The 19,591-nt window shown below is 41.1% G+C and overlaps 1 protein-coding gene across 3 annotated transcripts in view; it reads right to left on the bottom strand.

Annotated features, from left to right (window-relative positions):
- diaph2 (diaphanous-related formin 2) overlaps window positions 1–19,591 on the bottom strand; it is a 352,767-nt gene that overhangs the window by 191,696 nt on the left and 141,480 nt on the right. For all 3 annotated transcript variants that reach the window (XM_068592221.1, XM_068592230.1, XM_068592213.1), the window contains one exon: window positions 16,807–16,921. In XM_068592221.1, coding sequence (XP_068448322.1) covers window positions 16,807–16,921 — 115 coding nt within the window. The remainder of the gene's footprint in view (window positions 1–16,806; window positions 16,922–19,591) is intronic.

Below are 19,591 nucleotides of genomic sequence, written 5' to 3' on the forward strand. Positions count from 1 at the left end.
AGCCACATTCAGCTAAGAAAAACTCAGACTCCAGTGAACCAACGTTGATTTTTGGTTTGACGGCATGTTTTTCTTAATTACAACAGACAGAACAATAATACTAGTGCAGGCAGCCTTTTGAGGCCAGAGTGTGTTTGTGTTTAAATGTGCATTCATGGCCGTACGTGTGTCACAGAGTCCACGTGTGTTCATAATATACTCACTTCAAAACCCTATGTCGATTAACCTTTGTCCAATTTCAAACACCAACACAATACAAGTGTAATAAGAGCGTAATGTCTCATTGCTAGTGAAGACACAAGTTGGAAGTCTCACTCTTCATCCAATAAAGTTGACATTGGTGTGGAGCAGTATGCACAAAACCGCGACTGAGAAATGTTATCATTTTCTTTAGCAGCAATCGCAGCCTCCACGGGCGAACTTATCACATCCCTCTTACTCTTTTACTGCCTTCATCTCAAATAACACTACTTATTTAAACATCTCGTTTGTGTCTGCTCCATCTATGTCTCTCGTATGAGCCCCATTTATTTTATTTTCTCGGTCTTTCACACATCCTCGCTTGCTCTTGCATATTCTGTCTGACTACTCAATTCAATAAAAGTTCTGTGGCATGATCGTTAGATCAAAAAGCAAGTCCCCAAGGTATGTATGATATATGTATGTATGATATATGTATGTATGTGCATATATATATATATATATATATATATATATATATATATATATATATATATATATATAGATATAGATAGATAGATAGAGATGAAAATAGTGAAAGTAGTTTTTCTAAAACATTTTTCCAGGGATCCACTTTAAAATATAAAGTCAAATCCCCACTTCTGAATCAACAATAGGCCAAATGTATATATTGGGAGAAGAACACATTTGTGGGTAAATGAACGTTGAGAAGATATAAAAAAAATTATTAAAAACAACTTTGTTATATTCATATACAGTTCAACGATTTAAAAATTAAACTTAACACATTTAGGTGGAGTTACCAGGCAATCTCATTATTTTGATTTCCTCTCATCAGTTGAACAGACTTCATACTAAGTGATAAACGGTAGGAATAAACAAAACATAACTGTAGTTACCAAAAACTCTAATATAGTAAAACGTGGTCAGCAAATGTTCTGGTAATAATTTGTTGCTTTGAAAACACACTTGTCGGTCAAAACATTGGTCGAATGCTTGGTAGATACTAAAAAGGAAGCCAAAAAAGACGTTTTTCCCGTTGACTTTGCTGGGGAAAGAGAAAGAAATTCAGCGGCTAAATTGTATATTTTAAAAATAATTTGCTCCTGAAAGTTGTAAAAATAAAACACCAGTATCCAGAGTTGTTTTTCTTCGGCTGTCCATAAATGAATGAGGCAGGACGAAGAGCTGTGAGGTGGAGTTGGACAGATTACTAGCGCACTTGCTCTAAGGGAAGATCCGGGGAATTTTTATACCTCGAAAATCTAACTTTCTTTGCTTCATGTGACCCTGAGCAACTTTCTTAGGGGACGAATGGGGCATTGCCCTTGACGCTGTATTCAGATCTCTTTTTGCATCCATGACACTGACTCCGTCTTCGACCAAACGTATTTGCCCACCTGTCGGCAGCAGCTCCTGGGGAGCTGAGTGGACAGCTGCTCGCTAACCTGCCATCACCAGGCTGAGTGACAGCAGACATTTACTGAACCAAAACAGTTTTCATGTCGGCTTCATTGGAAGAAATGAAATTGATTTTATTTTCATCCACCTACCATAGAGAGTGAGAGGAATCTGCCTGAAGTGTAACAGGTGAACTCACCGACAGGCCTCGGTCAATCATAGATACGGTTGATATGTTAAAAACACATATTGAGCAGGATATTTGTGTGATTTCACTAGAAGCATAAAAAAAAAAACACAGGGTTTGGATTGGTGTCTCCCAGTCATAGGCGGACCAGTAAACAGCACCTTTGTGTTTAAGTGCTATTCAGTTAAAACTTGGGCTAGGAGGCAGTGGCCTTTAAAACTTGGGCTAGGAGGTAGTGGCCGCCTAGCCCAACTTCAACTCAAAGAAGGGGAAAGGTAAACTCAAGAAGGGGATTCCGCGCTACATGTGTTACTGGTCTTGGCTGCCTCGCTTCGAGTGTAAAACGTGAGGCTTTTTGATACATTTAGTGTGTCAGTGGTTCAAATTATAATAATAATTATAATTATAATGCCAATATTTTTTGGGAATGGGAATATTAGGCACCTTTTAGGCATGTGTATATCACAAAACAGGCAGAACAAGAGATTTATTTAATTGCTCCAAAAAAGTTACGATGGTGCCCCCCCCCCCAAAAAACAAATACACCATGAAAGAGTTATGCTTATGCCTTCACTGCACCACAGTGAAGGGGAACGTCATGAATTCATTGCACTTTATTATCTAGTATATTGTACTTTATAAAAGTATTTCATCTGTATTAATGCACAAAGAGCAGGTCTGTCCAAATAAACCACCTCTGTGACTTACATGACATCTGATGCAGAATTGGATTTGCGTGCCGTTGTCAATTTCAGGTATTTCACTGTCAAGAGCAGCAGAACCCACTCAAACTCGTTTGAGGAATTTTCCAAAAAACATCTGATTTATTCAATCCATTGTAGTGCAAGCTGTATTCATGGCTCAAATACTCACGAAGGAAATATTCAGCCTACTGCAATGCATGCAAACACCTCTCAATTTGTTTTCAATTCAAAATCAGGCATTTCAGATTGTAAGAAAATAAATGTTCAAAAATTGTGTCTTTTTGTTGCAGAATAACACAGAGTCTAAAAGTAATGTCATGTTTGTTTGGAAACAAGCAACAACAAAAGTCTGGCTCATGGCGCTCACATTAAATGCTGATCAAAGGTCACCCGTGCGTAAGTCTGTGGTACCCCAGTAAAAAAGTGATCTTGACATGAACCTGGGTGGTCAGTGTGTATTGATAGAGTTTAAACAATGGAAGTATATCTGTTCCATGAGATGCACGGATTACAGAGGTAGAGAGAGAGGTAGAGAGAGAGAGAGAGAGAGAGAGAGAGAGAGAGAGAGAGAGAGAGAGAGAGAGAGAGAGAGAGAGAGCTGGCCACCATTAGATGGTTGTAGATAAGTCGTACTTGCTATATTCCGAACTTTGCATGTTGAAAAGGGAGACGGAAGTTTTATTAAACTGAAAAAAATTAGTGGTCTGAAAAAAAGAAAAAAAAAGCAGTCTGAAAAAATGTGTATTTAAAATGTTTTTTTTATTTGGCCAACTTTGACAGCCCTTCTGTTCAGTGTTCACTTGGCATCGGAGATTGAATCATATGGTTTTCCTCTCGGTTGGTTTTGGTGTTCTGTCAATATCTGCTTTTTACATGTAGTGTCCATTCAAAATAAACTTCCATTTTCACTGAAAGTTAGGTTAAGGAAACGATCACGGTTGACATTAGCACCACTGACAAAATGACTGGCGTGACCGACGAGTGACAACCGAACTCACTAGCAGACTAGCAGATCCCGTGACTCGTGCGACTAACAAGATCTGGGACTAACAAAGCTTTTCGGTAAAATGGGTCGAGGATGAGGGAGTTTGCCACTGACTAGTCGGTTATGGCCACACAGACGCAATCACCTCTATCACTTAGTACATTGTGCAGTTGATGTCTAAAATATAAAACCAACACTCCTTTACAACACATATAATCCCAGAGCAGTCAAAGATGTGTTTTGTCAGCATGGGATTAGGAAAAAATATGTTTCCATATCTGTATAATACATCTGTAAACAACTGCCCATCCCTACCCTACAAGCTGCGAGAACCACCAGCAATGCCATTAGTGTAAACAATGTGCCGGCAGTTCCTTTTGACAATGAAATGTCATTGAGTCGGTTATAGCTCTCATGCTGGTATCAGCGCCCACCTGTGTCTAAGTATGTATCAGAACACCCTGGGGGTGACTGCATCGGATTCTACAAGGTACCACCACGTTCGGAGCACAATGTTGCACTTGCTGCTCTCCTGTGGGGCCCTTGGTACTTCTCTAATAATCTACCCAGCATGTGTTTATCTTTGTTGGACCAGGTTGTGTGGAGGAGGCGGCCGGGAGAGGAAGGCTGACAGAATCCTGCCAGCCTGTATGTTAGGAGCCTGCAAATCCTGAGGGACTGCTGGCTTTGTCTGGGCGTGTGTGTGTGTGTGTGTATGTTTGCGCGTGTGTGTGTGTGTGTGTGTGTGTCTCAGAGACAGAAGTGGCAGCAATACAGTTATGCAAACATGAATTATGGTAGTACTTGCACAGACACACACAGACACCGACACACATACACACACACAAAACATTTAATTGCCAAAAAAAAAAGTCTCTCCAGGGCTCCATTGTGTCTAATGTGTTCAACGTTAATCTTACCCTTTGGGGACATTTGCTGTTGTGTTAATTACACACCACCAGGAGTCCTCATTAACACACATACAAATACGTGCACGCACCAGCACACACACACACACACACACACACACTACGTACACAATTTAGGATGCGCGAGTGAAAGCCCAGATTAAGTGAGGCAGTCCAGTATGGGAAAAGCAAAGCTGATGAGGCATTTACAGAGAGTGGGTTCATTCAAGTGTTGCCTAAGGTCAGACCGTTTACCACACCTTGCATGTACAAACCAAGTCTCAGTAGAGAGGGGTTTGAGGGCCCGAGCGGCCAGTGCGCCCTGCTTAGTCATCCATTACACCGCTAGCTCATCACAACCTGGCAGAGGCCTTTGCTCTCACCACGGCATGAGCTTTGGCTAATGCCAGTAAAGTGAAGCAAACTGCAATCATGACACGCAAACAATTAACCCCAGAGTGTTTTCACTGGCCCGCCTGTTTTCAGCGCTCATTACAGCCGACTGCATCCATTAACACCAGGGAAAGATAACGAAACATTACCACAAACTGAACAACAATTTACAATTTGTTTGTCTCACTCAAGTCAAACTACTCTGAGGAGCGCATGAGAAGAGTATTATCAGCACGCTTGTTTCCCCTCACGGGTGCACCCTCCTAGAGGTTGGACCACGAATGTCAGGGGCAGCGTAATGGGCTCCAAGGTGACCCTCTTGTGCCTGTCTTTCCCGAGCTTTCTTCCCATACAGCAGGTTCTCTAATTGCATTGTAGTGAGAACCAGTCATAGATAATCAATTGTAGATACAGCGGCAGCATATTTGGACAAGACGTATAGTATTTCCTTCGAATAAATTGTCCCAGATCAATTGGCACAGGTAACTGGTGAGTGAAGGGAATACCTCTACAATTAAACATCTGGTCATTTGGCGCCAATTAGTATAGAAATGAGTGTGAATGCATGCACATCTGCCTAATCAGCTTTGTTTTGGTCGTTATTACATCTGTGGAGAGGCTACTAAGAGGGGTCATCCCTCTCAGGGCGTGTCATGTGCCTTACTGATGCAACAGCATTATGTGTTTCATAATTAACATGAACACATGATAAATATGAATAAGAAAAAAAATGCATGTAATAGTGTGAACAAGATGTGATCCAGGCATAAGTGTTAATTGACATTGTATCCACAAGATAGGGAATATTCACATTGACATTCCTCCAGCACAAATCTCAATTTCAGTGTGCCGGAACTTTAATAAAAAATTGTAATATGTTCATCACATTCACATCAGACATAAAATATTCAATGCGTTTCGCCGCTTAGTGTGATTAAAATAAAAATCAAGGCGTATCAATCCTCTCAGGTTAATTTGTCTTACACAGTGCATCTGTGGAGTTTTTCCATCCTGGGGATGCCTGTGGCCTCAGAAAGGTTAATAAGCTGCTTTACCTCAGCCAGAGATGGATCGGAGGAGAGTTGGAAAGGTGAACACCTTAATGCAAATCCACACAGTCAAAGTAATCCGTCTAGTCTTTAAAACCACCGTTTTAACAGTTTCCAACCACGGCTGGACCTGAGCTTCCCATGTAGCGTAACATTTATCCATGGACTTGACAACTGTCAGCCCTCATACAGCAATGAGCAACTGGGGTCAAAGATCTGGACAGGATGTGGTGGTGATGAAATACCTGCTGGAATATATTGTTCAGTGCTCAGCCTGCATACTGTGGATTTTATTGCCGGATGAGTGAACGTTTCAGGGGAATGAGCTTGATTTGGCGCCGCATTACAGCTGGCTTCAGCGTGCTTGTGTATACAGCACAAGCAAATGCTAAATTCCCATGGCCCTGCCACTACCCTGAAGTGTTACTGATGTCATTTTCCCTTGCTTGCGTGTGTGGGTGGAGCAAAAGTGCAATAACGGTGCAACACCAGGGAAGGACCTAAAGCTGAACATGGATCTGTCTGAGTGAGGCTTTACAGCCGGCACAGGCAAGCCCGGAGTTTGTGAATTTCCTGTTTGTTTGGACGGTAGCAAAACCACAAGCCAAAAACCACATTAAAATAATAGTTTACACTTACAGCAGAGTTGTTCCATTCTCTACGCGTTCATCACAGAACGGCTTACAGTTTTTTTCTGCTTTGTTTCAACACTATACTGTGTTTAATAAAACATGATCAAAAGGAAAAGTGAAAAAAAAGAAACGATCTGCAAATGCTGCAATTCAGAGAAAGTCTCTTTCCCCTGAAGGCGTCTGTGCTGCAAAAATAAATAACACACATTCATGTTTCTATAATTTCTCCTGCACAAAAGAGTAAGCTTTGCTATCTTGATTTAACACGTCAAATCTTAAATGATAATTTCACTATTCATCTTCTTCAGAGGCTGCAAAAAGACAGACTAAAGGAACTATAACATATGAAAAATAAAGCTGTTCAAAAATAACCATACATGCTTGTTAGATGAGTCGATTCATTATCAGGAGGTTTGGAAAGTTATTTTTTACCATCTTTCTCGGTTAAAGAAAGAGGGAATGCAGGAAATTGGAAGTAGAAGTGAAGAAAAATAAAATAGCAAGATGGTAAACCGAAAAAGAGACATATATAGTTTTTATTTTTGTATATATGTTATCCCTATTCTTATTAATTTTATTTTATTATTTTGTGTGTTTAGTTTATTTCATTTGATGTCTGTAAGTGTGATTACAGACATCCCTGGGGATTAATAAAGTACTTTTCATTAATTGCATTCATATGGACAAAGGAATACAGACCGATGTAAAATATGTTTGCTCTGGATACTACGGCAAGACAATGATGAGAGAAAAAAGAAGGGAAGATACAGACTTAAAGTTCAAGGGAGATGACAGGGAGGGAAAGACGGTGAAGAGTAAAGAAAGGGTGGGGGGAGAGGGACGTGAGCCGAAAGGGGAAATAAATAAAAGAAAAGGCTAACTGTATGCTAACTGTATACTGTAATATGCGTATCCTGAAGGGAAACTGGAAAACGTGAAATGGACAGTTTATGTAGTGTCTTCCATGTAGTGGTGCTCATTCTTCTGGCGGGCGTTCTTTTAGCAAAAGTGATGCATCTCAACTCAACATTAATTTCCTCGTGCATGTTTTGGGACTGAATCATTCCTTGCTCTATTGAGGTGATTTTAGTTTATCTGTGTTGTCATGTTGAAGCATAGCTGAAATGTAGGAAATCCTTTTGATTGTTCGCAGATAGAAATACTTTATTGTTAATGAACACCCAAAATGCCAAATGGCACTTAGACCTCTGGTGAAAAGGTACTTCACAAACTGCTAAATTAGCTGTCTGAAAATCACTGGAGCCTATTTGTATGTTTTATTAGCTGCTGAATAACATGTTTTACCTCCCTGCACATTATACAAAAACAACAATAAATCAAAATCTACCAAACGAAACTGAAACAGCAACACAAGTCATAACCTTTTACATTTTAGTATCCCAGCTTTAACAATTTCCCTGCAGTGTCACTCTGTTTTTGTTGTGTTGCGTTTTGTCGCTTTTGTTTCTCAGGTGACTGAGGATAACAGACTGTAATCAGACGGGTATGTCTACCTCACTCTCCCCTTCCCTCATCTCAACCTTTTCTGCCTGTGCAGTAATTTACCTCGCTGTGGCATGAGACGCCATGATTGTTTATATTCAAGGAGGCAGCATCTTGAACACGCAGGACTCTGATTGTTTACCCATCCCGTATGCAACATCGAGGTTTTTTCTCGCTCCTCCCCCCACTGTTCCTCTCTGTCCCTTTCCAGCCAGAATGACGATGGAGTATCACCCCCTGGCACACTTGTAGTCACAAACCAATTCCACCAAAGACAAATTAAACATAATGCCATGTAACAAACACAGCGGGCTACTGTGCATCGTGTTAGGCAGTGGGGAGACGGGGCTTGTGTGCACTTTGCTGTCTATCCGTATTGAAATCATGAGTCAACATGGAGCCGGATGCTTCGCACATTTGAAAAAACAATTGCAACTGATGAATTCTGTCGACTGTGTGACCGATGGAGTTTGTGTTCAATCTTTCTTCAGGGGAGATTATGAAATACAGCAGGTGATTAAGTTAAAACAGCTTGAAAAACAAATGAGTCTACAGGCCTATCAGAGAAAAAAGAAGGAAAAAAAAGCCAACCATTGCTTGAGTGTCACTGAAACACTTGGCCACAACAGAAATAGAGCTTTAGAAAAGGCTTTTGTTCCTTTACAAATGATAATTATTGGAACATATGTGCATTTCCACCTCTTTCTCAAATAGTTACTCCTTCAAAAGAGTCACAAAAACAAAAGCAATGGGGCAAACTTTGACTGATTTCTCATCCTCTCACACGGCACTCAAAAACAGTCAATCAATCCTGTGCAGCGGTACAACCCAGTGGCGGCCGTGCGTTTTTGACTTAGGCCTTCAATGAGTGCCGTACAATCCACATTACAGGCGAACTGAGGGAGTTACTCTCACAGATCGACCCACTCAATACACGGCGCGTTCATACAGTCCACCATGTGTGCACAGCAGACACCCACTCTGCCACACGGCACCACCACAAGCATGGAGGGAGGTCACACACCGGGCATGCGGGACCGATCCACGGAGCCACTACACCACTATTACGGGAAAAAAAGGAGACGCTACCGTTGAAGCCACTTCAACCACCAGCGGACTCTCCTGTCGAGCAACGCACAATTACCCAGCACCTCAAGGTCGGACGCCTCGAGGCTGGAGGCGTCTCTACACGTTTTCTCTACACACGAAAACACATGAAGCTCTAGTGTAAGTTCAGACCGGAGATCACCGTCAGAAGCACCCAGCTGTTAAACAGCTGGGTGCTATGACTCCGCACACCCGCACCAGTAAATCCTGAGATTCGAGGTTCCAGGTTTGAGATCCTCGCCTCACTGGCCAATCACAGCGCATGTTAATGACGCCACTGGTACAGCCACACAGGTAACCAGTGAACTATCACACGGCAAGTATTTCCTTTAAAAAAAAAAACCTCACCGCTCTCGTACTCGGAGCTGGATTAGATATGCACTCCATACTCTGCTGTCTGGGATCATGGGGGTAAGTTAATGAAGCTCTGCTGGGGCTTTTCCATGTGAAAAGCTCCAGTGACAGCGCTGACATTGTCCTCATTTTAAACGCAAGTCCCATTGTTAATAAGCGTCATATGACTCAATTAGGCAGGTACGCAAACACAAAATACATACTACAAGGGGACATAACCACAAATGCACATGCACACATCATTCATTTTGTTTTATAACCAAGTCTCACTTGGATATAATAGACACACTTACAGGTTGATATTTTCTCGGAGGGTGGTTGTTATTATGCATGGTGGAACACGTATGGTAATTCTGGTAAATGCCATGGCATGGAACTGGTGAGGGAACATGGTCAAGGTCTTGATGTGAAAGCACAAACACAATATGCAAAACCCCAAAATAAATACAAGCTTAACATTTGACGATCAACATGTATTATGTTTTGAACTACTACATTCAGGAAGAGAACTTCTCTTGGATACTCGGTGTTCTGTTTGAGTCACTTTCTTTCTTTTTTGTCCCTGTGTCCTTGCTCCAGACTTATCGGTATTCAGCAGGTGAACAAACATAGAGCTCGCTGTGTGGGCTATCTGAGTATACAGAACAGTTCCAGACATATGAAGAGGCAGACAATGCTTATGCAAGGGTGACAAACTAATGTGAAAATAACAAAAGGGATACATAAATGAGATTCCTTAAATATATTGTTTATGAGTTACAAGACAAAGTGAAACACACTATATGATAAGGGCCAGAGGAGAATTAGATAGAAACGTAGAAAGATTGATTTATCCCAAACGTGTTAAATGAGGCTTTCCAGCAAGGAGAAAAATAAACAAAATATTTAGACGCACAGGGGATATTTATTTTTGAAGAGACCGATTTTGATGAACATTACAGTGTACCTGAAGGCACATAAAAGTAAGCAGGGTGTAGACGAGGAACGCTGCAAGCGGCAAGTATCAAAGGAAGCTAATATTCAGAGGGCTAAAGTTAAAGTGCACCGTGATAGCCAGAATGGCTCTCATCTGAGAAGAGAAGATTAAAATCAGTGGGACATCACAGCATGGCAATATGAAGTAGGAATGAGAGGAAATCGCTCTCCCTCCCTCCCTCTCTCTCACAGACACAGATGCACACGTACATAATAAAGTCTCCTACAATAAACCAATTACATGTCATTAATATTTAAGGGTCTAATTTCCATTCATATGTGATATATTAAAAATGTGCAGGGATGAGCAAGGAAAAGGGCTGACCCTGAGATATTCACAGTGGGCTGGCTGCCCCAAACAGAGAGTAATGAACATCAGGGTGTTTTGTGTTTTAGTGAGACAAATGTCTCCTGCCTTTGCCAGCAATTAATGTCCTTCTTCTGAAATGAGGGAATCTGTACCATTGGAGGCCTTTCTTTTCTAAAATGCTATAATACCCGCTTTGGTTTGCTTCAAGTAATAATGGACATTTAATCCAAAATGCATGATTTACTGGAGGAAGGGTCTTGAGTCATTTCAACAATTCACCAAAGGGAAACGTCTCTCCACTGACGACAGTTAACAAAATGAGCATCTGCTAAAATGCCAATTGTGATCGTGTTTGTGGGACACTGCATCTGTTAAACAATGAGCCTGAGCGAGTGAGTGTGGGGGATGTTTTTTTTTTTTTTATTAACTAGGCTGGCCCTGACTCCAGATGGACAATGTCATGTCCAAAGAGATGAAGCAAGCAGAGAAAAACAAGATAAGAAAAAAGAAAGGGAGCGATGGCAGGAGAAGAAAAGCCCGGGAAAAAGACGCAGAGGAAGCTGCCTTGGCGAACGCACCATCCTCTCAATTAACAGAATCCGTAATAAACAGCCTCGCTCTCCAGGGAAACATGGCAAACCATCGAGCCTGACTTCCCAACACTTTGACATAGAACGTATCAAAAGCTTATCGTTGTACACAGGCTATTAATACAAGGCAGACTATTCCACAGTGGGCTGCAGTGTCTTGAGTTGAGCTTAAACTCATTAGACAAAAGCCTTTATTACATTGCGACTATCTGAGAAGGCAGCGCTCCAACAGCAGTCTGGGGATAGTGTTTTTTTTCAAGAGCAACAAGCTGTACAAAGGTTTCTACCAACAAGACATATTGTTAGTGAATGAATACAGCTTAATAGGATTAAAATATTTTTTGAGTGACACTTATAGTGTCTGCAGTTGCTACTGTGTTCTGTGAGCCAAAACGTGTGTCTATAGACTTGTATTGAACATACACTGTAGAGCCCCAGAGCACACAGTGTGCTAGTCAGCAACAGTTTTCTTGCCTGACTGAGAGGTTGCCGAGTGTCATGTGGGGCGGCCGGCCATGCGTGAGTGTGTTTGATCTGGTGGCAGGGTCAGCCTTGATGTTAACAGAGTTATTAGGGGACTTATTAGGGAGAGTCAGAGAGCCAGCTAAACCCCCCACTGATTCCATCATTACTGCCGTTGTGGCAGGGTCATTACCGCCCTGCTGCTGGGGCTTTGTAGCAAGGATTGAGAATCTGCTGGTGTGCACACCACATTGGCTCAGTGGGAAGAGGACATGTGTGTGGGTGGAGTTGTAGGGACGGAAAGAAAATGGGTGTCAAGAGTGAGGAGAAGTCCTGAGGGATTTGATCAAATCCCATGTGATGAGGGGGTGGATAACTGCAGCCATCACTCGTAGGGAGGTTTTAACCAAGTTAACTTTCCAGGGCTGACCTTTACAGACACAACACAAGGGTGAGTTGTTGTTTTTCTAAAACAAGATGGTAACACAAGTAACACAGTTAAATAAATGTCTTAAATGTTCACATGTTCACTTTTAAAAAGTGCACATGTTGTAATTTAAATATCGGGAGAACATGATGTGCCAAAATCTGCTTTAAAGTTCTCCAGGCAAAGATTTCCCATGACGTTCACTCCAACAACATTTTCGATGCCTCTCTTTCCCTCTCTCAAGCAGTTTCAAGATATATTTCCAAAGGTGCTGTTTGGTTTAGTAACACTTTCCACCGTCCCCTCCGGCCTTATTCGGATGTTCATTAGCTGCCTCGCCATCATTAACACAGAGGCATGCTGGGAAAGAAAGTCCCAATGACCCTGCACACAGGGGTGGCCTGCAGCCTTTGATTCCTCCTTCAGCATGCACATGCATCTTCATTAGGCCTCTGTCCCTCTCTGCAGAAGTATGAGTGTCACTGACTTTCAAACCATAACGTGTATGAATTTATTGGGCCACACAACACCAACAACCCCCTAGAGGAACCCTTAAAGATGCTGTAAAATATGCAGGTTAACAACATGACTGCAACCCCAAAATATATGTATTTGATTATAGTAACATCATTATTTGGAGAGTCTAATATTGAAAAATTATTGTTTCAGTTATTGTATAGTTAAGTATACAGTATTTGGATTGTCGTTGTTGAGTTACCGCTCTTCTTCCACGGTGTTGTTTCTGCTGAGAAGCCCAGACACGGCCATTACAAAGTGGCATATGCCCTTTGTCCATCAGCAATTGGTGCGTGCAATGGAGGAAACATTTTGGAGGAAAGGGGGTGTGAAGTTTGCCAACATCAATCTTGTTTCAAATTGAACTGCAAAGTTCCAGCTGAATGAATTGCCTTTCAAATGCAGCAGGCCATGGCTACACACATTCAATCCCGAAGTGAATCTGATTTGATCCCAAGAGCCATACAAAGGCACAACCCACTGATTGATAAAGCGCACTGAGGGGAGATGAGGGTAAAAGAAAAAAGGGAGCGCCAAGTCAATGGAGAAGAGCATAAAGAAAAAAGGAATAAGCCGATACAGTCAAGCGAAGGCAGAAAAGGAAGAAAAGGACAAGAGAAAGGACGAAAAAGTGGATAAACTGTTTTTTTTTTTTTTTTATGGAAATGGAATAACTATGACGTTGCCAGGTTGATCTACAATGTCTATGTCTTGTATTGTATACAAGTTCAAAAGATTTTGAAATACCAGGGTGGTGAGCTAGAGCAAATCGAGAGATGTGTGCCTTTGATAACAGATTGCTCAGTTCTATGCGTGGGTGGTAACAATTTTGCGATCACAAAGTACTTGATGGTGCCAAAGGTGGAATACCTGCCTTGACATCAGCGACTGAGGTGTAGCTTTAAGTGCAACGCTTTTTCATCTGAAGGGAGGAAAGCTACATATTTTCCAAACGAGAACAAGATGCAGCAAAGAAATACAGAAAATAATAAAATTACAAAGAGTATTAATTCTCACTGCATGGAAGCTATAGAAGCACGTTACAAGCTCAAAAACATGATACATCACAGAGTTGCTCCTGGAATGAACAAAAAGCTTCATTGTCATTTTTCTGCAGAGGGATGAATCATAGCAACATAAGTACTTATTTTATATATGTGAAAATAATTACCTAAACTGCCTCTTGTAAATTCCCATTGCACTGTGCAGAGCTACATTAGCCTGTGTTTAATGCAAGACATGCTGTCGGCTACTTACAGTGGCTACAAGGGACAGATTTAGATTGAATGTTACTTTGAATGTTACTTTGAACATGCAGTTGCATGCACTGACCCAAAGTGAGTTACACATTGATGTCCCATAATTACCTAATCTGTGGTTGTCAAACCTGATAACTGACACGTGTAGAATTTTCAATCAGGCTAAAGAACCATCACAAATTAAATGACAAAAGAAAAGTCACTTTTAGAAGATTGAAGCTGAGGTTGAAATCCCTCTTGACTATCATTTTCTTTTCTTGGAAAAACTCATTAAACAGTGGGACTCATAAAAGCAGCAGGGGAGATGACAGTCTTGCATTCTCGGTTGTTTTAGAGGCCTCGGAGTGTAATAAGCATCTGAAAATTGGGGGCTGTTAAAGTGATTCTTTTTTCTCTCTTTTACTGCTAAAGTGTTGTTCTTCAACAATGCAAGTAACAAGCAAGAATCCCAAGGAACGTGAAGTTAACAGACGCCTCTTTCACCAATTTCTGAGGGCTGCTCTGCAGGGAAGGCATTTACACCTGCTTGCCTCATCTTTCACGATACACTAGTCCCCCAAAGTGTGCTTTACTTATAAATATCCACGTCTAAGATGTAGCAACGCTGGAAATACCACGAGAAAACATAGTAAAAATAAAAAACAAAAAACAAATGTGTTCTGAAGGTGTGTGTGTGTGTGTGTGTGTGTGTGTGTGTGTGTGTGTGTGTGTGTGTGTGTGTGTGTGTGTGTGTGTGTGTGTTATTAAAAAAGCAGGGGCAATATCGCAGACAAATGAAGTCGGTTTTCACAAGTGACATGTTTGTCAAATCAGCACACAGGATTTATGGTCCGTGGTTACAATAAGAGGTTACAATGAAAGTACAAGACCTCAGGAATTAATCTTGCAAGACTTCGTCTCTCCACCTGATCTTCTGAAACCACTTTTAAACTACAACCAAAACCAGTTAACCAATTTGACTTGAGATGAAGGAGTACTCACTACCCAAATAGGTCAGATTCAAAGCGGAAATAAAGCAAGGATCTTTTCGACAAAGTGTTTCATGTTCAAGCACACTTATTGTTGCATATCCTCAGATGGCATCCATTTGAAAGACGATACCGCATGAATCATGTAACAGAGGAAAGAGAAAAACAAATGAACTATCTCATTTTGGGAAGATTTCATCTAGCACCTTTTTTTGCAGTACCATCTACATCAAAGGCCTACTCATTGACTTTCAACTTCGCTGACGAGGGGGGGGGGGGATATCAAACATTAAACAGCATTTTTCATTCATGAGCAAATCATGTTCTCTTTCAACAATAGAGGGAAAAGAGCTGATTCAGTGAAGTCGCTGCAGGGGTAATTGATAGGGATCCAGCAAAGGTAACTCCCAGGGGAAATGCTGGATCATGAATTCCTACCCTGCCAGCGGGAACATGGACTATCTATAGTGCCTTTTTTTAAAAGCCCAGTGGGTGAGAAAGTGAATTTAATAAAGAGTCTAAGAGGGCATTTAAAGCTGAATTAAAGTCATGTGTCTGTGGACCTCCAAATCGACAGTTGTATTTAATCTTAAAGAATCTATTTGAAAATGTCTTTTATAGCGGGTGTGCTCTGCAAACATGCTGGTTTGTTGCTTAACTAACTTTAATTATTACATTTATGTCCCCTCAATAACAAAGGTTCTACTAATACAAGAGCAAAAATGTATACAAGGTACCGGAAGGGTTTGTTAAAGGTCTGACTCAGTGACTTTAGAAATGTCCCATGTTGAAATATAAAATGTCCGACAGATATCCTCTTGCAAAAGAAGAGAAGCCCATCCTTGCAACTTCTGCCTTGCAACAACCCAAATTCTACTTCCATCTGTATTATGCCGGCAAATCACTTTGCGGCAGCTGAGGCAGAATTGCTATTTATTATTATTATTATTATTATTATAACACTGAGCAAAAAAGAGTCAAGTCTAGTTTGTAGACCTTGAGGCTGCAAGAAAGAAAGTGAGAAAGCTGCTGGCGGGCTGACTGGTGTCCAAACAGACGGTGGGAATATGGGAAAAGTTGGTGGATTCTGTACAGTTATGTCCACACACCCTGACAGAGCTCCGGTTTGACTGTTCTGCGCTTGACAGGGCTCTGACTTCTCCCCTCCTACTGCTGCCAGAATTAGAGGGGTGTGCTACACAAATGCACACGCACTGTCAAAGAAGTGGAAAACACTCAAATTGCCACGGGAGGAATACATCAAGTGCCTTCACACACCCTTTTTTCCATACAAAAACAAACTTGCTCTGTACTGCTTGTGTTATTCATCAGCAACTTAGGTAGCCTGGTTGTGTATCTGAGAAACAAACTGGCCGGGACAAGAAAACTCCCAGAGCTTCCTTCACAAAAGCCTCCCATCTTCCCCGATGGAAGATTGGCCTACTGGACTGGAAAAGGCAAGAAGCAGACGAAGCATAACCTTTCTCGGTTCACACATACACTGTACGCACAAGTTCAAGTTACGCACACGCACAGACACACAGATTTGAAACTACTCAATGGGTGCAAAGAACACATACAATGTGCAGCCACGTTGCATTCTAGCTTTCACAAAGACCCAAACACATAAAAACACTGTAGCAAAAGCAGCTGTATCGTTAATTGGCACAGCTTTTTAGAAGCATACATAGACGTGTTGAAAGCAGTGAGAAAAGTGCTAAGTTTAAAGATAATTAACATTTCAGTGAGAAAAAAATGCTTCCGGAAAGTGTCACACGATGAAAGTGGCTTGGCATCTTTGGCCCGAGAGGCTAAACGAAGCATGTGTGTGTAGATTAATTAAGGGAAGAGTGAAGAGAGATGACGCCTCCTTACCTTTGCTCTGCGAGGAGAAGCAGAGGGAGAGCTGAGCAAATAGGTCAGGATTCTCGAACTTCTCTTCTTTGACTTTGATCCAGAAGCAATTCTCTGCCATTTCCTGAGGCACTATCTGCAATGACACAAGGATTCCATTATCACAACAATCACAGACCGCCATTCCACCAAGCTGCCACTCAAAAAGTTCTTCTCACTAGAAATGGGGTGTGTGGGTGTGTTTTTTTTTTTTTCTTTTTCTGTGTGCGGACACACGCGTGCCCTTGTGTGTGCATCTCGAGCATCTGAGTAGCAAACGCAACAAATGAGGACAAGCAAAAGAGGAGCTTACGGGGTTGAGGAGATTTTTTTCATGGGCGGACAAATCGCAGGAGTATGACCATGTCAAACCGATGATGTGTGGTTAGACCATTCACATCAAAGCACTTGATGACCTCACAGAAATGAACGAAGTGTGTGAGTTTGCGGCACAAAACATCAGCAACCCTGTTTATCTACTCCTCCTACCTAGAACAGCCTGAACACCTGCACATCTACACCCTCTCACACATAAAGGTGATAGCAGGCCACAGGGATCCCTTCACACCGCTCAGAGAACACGAGTAGGAGCGTACAGAAATATTCAGATGTAAACAAACCCATCTGACAGTTATTACTACTGTAGCTAATAATGTGTGTGACACTGGGATCAGCTGTACACTGTTTAGTGTGATGGTGAGCTCTCTTTTCAAGGGCCTGTCATAGTAATTGTCGTAATGCGTTGTTGTCGTTAACCTTTGTCAAACCACGGTAATTACAGGCTGGAAGAGTGGTAAGTGCAACTATAATGCATATAAAGCTGGAAAATCATTCAAGTCCATATGAAAAATGTGGACAAGTATAGCAATATTGCAGAATCCTACAATGGCAGCAACAGGTGCTTTAATGAGAGGCTTATGAAACATTTAACATAAGCTGGTGTGGAGTGTATATAACCTCTGTCCACAAACTCTCACACCACACACACAAGTCATGTGAAAATATCTATAATAATAATAATCAGGCTATGATGGCCAAACCCAGATGAAGAGGTAAAACGCCATATTGTGATTTTATAAACAAACTCCTACTACACCATTATCACTACCTGTCACGTGGGGAATAGGGGGCACAAAATAAAACACGTAAAAACTGTGGGACCATGCAATGTATATTTTTACCGACAAAACTGGCAGACAGAGGGAGTCAAAAAATTAACAATTTAAAATCACATTGAAATGTGAAACAGGCGAATGACCAAAAAGGAAAAGGAACTTTAGAAAAACCACACAAGGGAGGCAGGTAAACATAGCCGCACAAATACCAGGAAAAGACACAGAAGAGCCAACCCTGAGACAGGAGGCAAATAAGGTTTAGATACACTGGGGAGGTGCAGGTGATTAGACACAGGTGGATTCAATTAGGGGCGGGGCAGACAATCACAAAGGCGGGAAAACGTACAAATGCAGCAAGTGCAGGGAAATTCAAACTAAACAAATAGCAAGACCATGACAATACTACCAATACTATTATTATTAGTAGTAGTAGTAGTAGTAGTAGTAGTAGTAGTAGTAGTAGTATTAATAATAATAACAATAATAATACAAATACAGCATATCTTGCTACAGCTCATGTTGCAGGAGTCCCAAACATCAGCAACAATTACCTGTAAAACTGTAAAAAGCCTGAGACTAAATTATTAATTAATTCAAATTGTTATTAATTCTATTATATTCATTCTGTCTTTCAATAATTGTATTCATCATTTGCTCAGGTGCAAGTGTATAAGGCCATTGAAATGCATGTGCGGATCTTTCAGTCCACTGAATATGTATCTGAATGACAGAATTAAATGCTGAAAAATCAATCTCAATTTACCTTATTACCAGTTAATTGTTGCTATAATCTGCATCCTTCTTTAAATAAGCTCTCCCTGAACTGTCCCTGAACTACAACGAGTGAAAAACAAAATATAATAGGGTGATTTCCACTTTGAACTCCAAACGCTGGTAAAAAGCAGCGCAGTATAAGTAATCTTTTTGGTGATGTTTTAGAAATTAAAACAAGCTGCTGAATAGTTCTTTGATTTGAAATTGTTTTGTTTGAACTGAGTCAGGTAAAAAATAAAATAAAACAACATTAGCATCTACATTTAACCTTTATCAACTTATTCAAGGGCCAGCTAATTACTCATCTGAGACTCAACAGAAAACCAAAGACTGTTTTCATGTCATTCAGCATGGTTACTGATGTAATAACTGTTAAATGTTTAGCATCCTGTATTTGCGTTTCGGAAAAAAAAAATGCCAGTCAAGAAACAAAGAAATGCTATTAGCTTCATCCTGCTAAATCCCGATACCATCATGCTCATATCAGTCATGGTCTTCAACTTGAGTGTCAACTTTCTAACAAGCGAGCAGGATCATTGCATAAGCTGACAACGCCATGGCCAGGACGCCCTGTTGCTCCAGAGGGCAACAAGAGACATCACTAGCTTCAAAGAGGATATCTGTAGACTCTGAACTGCAGAAGAAAGACTCTTTGCTGATAACTGTTATCAACATGGCAGCTGCAGATGAAACAAAAAATCATCCATAAGCTTGTTCATTTCGACCATCCTGTGGGATCCAACGTCTCATCCTCTGTTGACTTGATACCACATGTTACTGAGACCACACAAACAGTGATGACCTTGTTGCTGCTTTTACACAGTGCTGGAAAGTGCATTGCTTCAACAACTAAAAGAACCAAAAGTCTTTCTGGCTGA

Source organism: Clinocottus analis, unplaced genomic scaffold (genome assembly GCF_023055335.1).
Source record: "Clinocottus analis isolate CAN_PGR_092001 unplaced genomic scaffold, fCliAna1.0.p SCAF_10, whole genome shotgun sequence".
NCBI lineage: Eukaryota > Metazoa > Chordata > Actinopteri > Perciformes > Cottidae > Clinocottus > Clinocottus analis.